This window comes from Bremia lactucae (assembly GCF_004359215.1).
Source record: "Bremia lactucae strain SF5 chromosome Unknown BlacSF5_NotPlaced_11_SHOA01000003.1_306292bp, whole genome shotgun sequence".
In the NCBI taxonomy this organism is placed as follows: Eukaryota; Oomycota; class Peronosporomycetes; order Peronosporales; family Peronosporaceae; genus Bremia; species Bremia lactucae.
This window is the reverse complement of record NW_027152023.1, coordinates 192,144-195,506: the sequence shown is the minus strand read 5'-3', so window position 1 is coordinate 195,506 and position 3,363 is coordinate 192,144. Positions and strand designations below refer to the sequence as shown.

Genomic DNA, 3,363 nt, shown 5'->3' with positions numbered 1-3,363 from the left:
CCCGGCAGCAAAGATTTTAAACATTGACTTGGATTCCACAAATCCGGCAAGGCTGTTCAACTTTGTTCCTGTACGTCAAGCCAATTATCGGTGAAGGTTGGTAAGTTAAGTTGTCAAAGGGAGACTCCGTAAACGTACCAATGAAATAGTAAGGAAAATTTAGCAAAAGTCCCGGTGTTGCTAATGGCAGCAGCACAAGCAAATACAGAATTCGCTCTAGAAATAGCCGTATAAGTGATTGCTCTTTGAACTCTGATAAAATCACTTCCTGGTCTTTCAACCGCAACTTTTCCAGCTTCTCTTTGTACTGCAACACCTTTTCACGTATAGTTGCGATTCGTTTCTTCTGATTGTCATTTTGAGGTTTTACTTCAAGCATTCGAATGATGTGCTGAGTCAAGCGAACCTCTTTAATTGCATCGACGGTGCCACGGGAGCTTAAATACAGGCGTCGCATCATTTGCGCCGCGTAAATCGTGCTGAAATCAGATGCGTTCAAAGTCACATCGTACATACGCTCCTCGAGCTCACGGGTCAGGCGCTTCACCTCGCTGTGTTCATCCTTTTGAAATGCTTCACTTTGCACCATATCTGGCGTAATCATCATCGGAGGACCAAATTCTAACGCCACCTGGCTCCGAAAACGATCCTTATTAAAATAAATAAGACCTAATGGAATGACTGGAATGGGTTGGTCGTAGTGCTTCGCAAAACCCGTCGCAACACGCACGACACCCGTACGCAATGATAGCATCTTCGGTGCCGTATACGACGTTCCTTCCGGAAAAAGCACCATGACGTTACCCTCAGAAAGCACACGCCACGTCTGTTCAAACATTACTCGGTTAGCTGCGTCTAGCTCTTGGGGAGTTTTCTGAGAGTCTTCGTCAGCAAGACTCGCGTCTTTGCGTCGCGGTCGATAGACTGGCACGGCACCAAGCTTCTTAAGTATAAAGGCAGCGAAAGGGTTCTTGAATAGCGACCCCTTTGCCCATACATAAGTGCTACGTCCGTAGCTAGCGGCTTCAGTCATGACAAGGATAGCATCTACGAGCATGTTAGGGTGGTTTGGACACAGGATTACGGGTCCTTCGCGCGGAAAATTGTTAAGTCCATTGATCACAATTTTTCGAAAGTATGTGTGTAGTAGCAATTGTAAGAAGCGCACGATGATCTTGTAGCACTGCGTTACAAGGACAGCAAGCGCCAGCGTGATCCACCACAGCGTCGACAACATGAGGACAATTTTGAACAAATTTTTAAGGTGGTTTTAATTAATGAAATTCCTGAGTGCGATTTGATTAAATCCAAATTTAAAACTCTCGAAATGATATTTTGGTTGTACATGTTTCGCTTAACGGTAAAATATAAGCGCCAGGTATGGATGCCACGTTAAAGCCTAGATCCTTACCAAGCAGTGCTTTTCACCTACGAGGGCTCCAATAAGTAGACTTTATACATAGTATAGCATAGCTAATGAGAATGTAGATATTCGCCTCCGATAACACGCGCTCATAAACTTGTCATGGAATACACGGGGTCACTGGAACGGGGTGTTCCGTTAAAAAAATATTATATCCTACAAAGGGAATAATTAATATTATAACGTATGAAAGGGAAGAATATAAAGAAGTACAAATTATTATCTGTCTCAATTTTGACTAAACAGTCCCTTGATATCGACTGGCGCGGGCCAGTCGGTGATCCTCTTGGTCTTTTCCGGATCAGGCGTTAACCGTGTTTACCCACGATGCATCCAAGAAGTGGTTTCCTGCTTGCAGCAAATATATACTTCTTGAGATTTGCATACAACTTATGCTTACGCATAAGTATAAGAGCCTTATGGACGTCCAATATTACAGAATTTTGTCATATTGACGCAACAAGACATTAGTTCTATTGATTAATTGATTGATTAAAGTTTAAACCAACTCGCCAATCGTCATACGGCACGATTGTGCGGTGCGCAAGTAGGCACCATACATATTTGGCTATTTATGTAATAAAGTCAGAGTAGATAGAAGATCGTTGCGTAGGAACTCAATACATTAATACAGTTTTACTTTCTCTCTATTTTAAAGCCTTAGAATTAACCTTTGGTGGCTACGACTTCCTAGCTACCAGGAACCTCCCTCTGCATGTCATGTACGTGAAGTAGTCGAGGCGGCCCACCTTCACTGCAACCAGTGTAGGTTGGCTAGTACAGTTATCAGTACTAGCAAAAGGGCGCCCCGTTACAGTCACGCATCGTAAGGAACCATAAATGCTTTGAACAAGAACGAAAGGATCAAGGGTGCGGAAATGAAGACTGACATCTGGTGTGACGTATGCGCGACGTCCAAGCATCATTCAAAGCGAGCGAGGAAGACACGGGAAAATATGATTCGCAGGCATAGTCAATATATTGTATGGGAAAATACAGTGTTAGTGATGTCGTTTCAGCGCTTGATTAAGGTTAAAGAGCTTCACAAGAAAGAAGTACAAATATAAGCCTACCTATCAATAGATTAGTTCTTACTACCCAATTTAAATCATATATTGTGTAATTGGCATTAATAATAGTAAGGGGACGTATTCGCCGTTTCGGAGAATTTTATCTGGTGGAAATGGAAATCCATAGTGTATCCGGTGCATGCCAAATTTGTTGCTATCGCATTCGAGTTGTCAAAGAATTGTCGGAAGATTAGCACATACATAATTTATAGCTTAATGTCCACATCTTCTTTTGTGATGTCATTAGAAAAACTGATACTTAAGGCTTGGTGTTGGAATAGCATCAAATGGGGAGTTTGGTAAGAGGTAAGTTTCATGTCCACACAAAGTATTGCGTCGTGAGGTAGTGGCCTCTACTGGGAGGACATTGCGTTGACATCGATTCCTTCATGTGGGCCAATCATGAGGTTGGTCTTGAAAAGGATTCGAAGGCTTTATGTATAGCGATAAGAGTGACTCAACAAACTTGACGGCGTGTTCTTCTTTGCTCCTATTCCTGCTGTACTATTTGCCGACTGATCCTACAACGTCCATGACTTAAGGGTCATGTCCTTACGTATAAAACTTACTTATCTATGTACTACTAACTTCCTCTTATACGTCGTGTCTCATACTTATTTATACATGTACTACTAACTTCTTATCATACGTCGTGGCTCCATAAACTCCTTCTCAGATGGCACCGACCACGCGTGGACTCAACGCAACCATTGAAGTACCCAAAGGGACCAAACGAATTCCAACACGCCGCCAACAGTCGTAAAGCACGTATCATTGCTACAGTCGGCTCAACCTGGAATCGTCACGCCTACGAGTAGATATAGGTGTCGTAATCGACGAAATGCTTCGCTAGCATGTCAGCTGGGTTCA

The 3,363-nt window shown here is 42.9% G+C and overlaps 1 protein-coding gene across 1 annotated transcript; it reads right to left on the bottom strand.

Moving 5' to 3' along the window:
- Positions 1 to 16: 16 nt before the first annotated feature.
- Positions 17 to 1,237, bottom strand: CCR75_009820 (uncharacterized protein; the record flags this gene model as incomplete). Its single annotated transcript, XM_067967857.1, has 1 exon — positions 17 to 1,237. The coding sequence occupies one exon, from the start codon at positions 1,235 to 1,237 to the stop codon at positions 17 to 19; it is 1,221 nt and encodes a 406-aa protein (XP_067822550.1).
- Between the last annotated feature and the right edge of the window lie 2,126 nt (positions 1,238 to 3,363).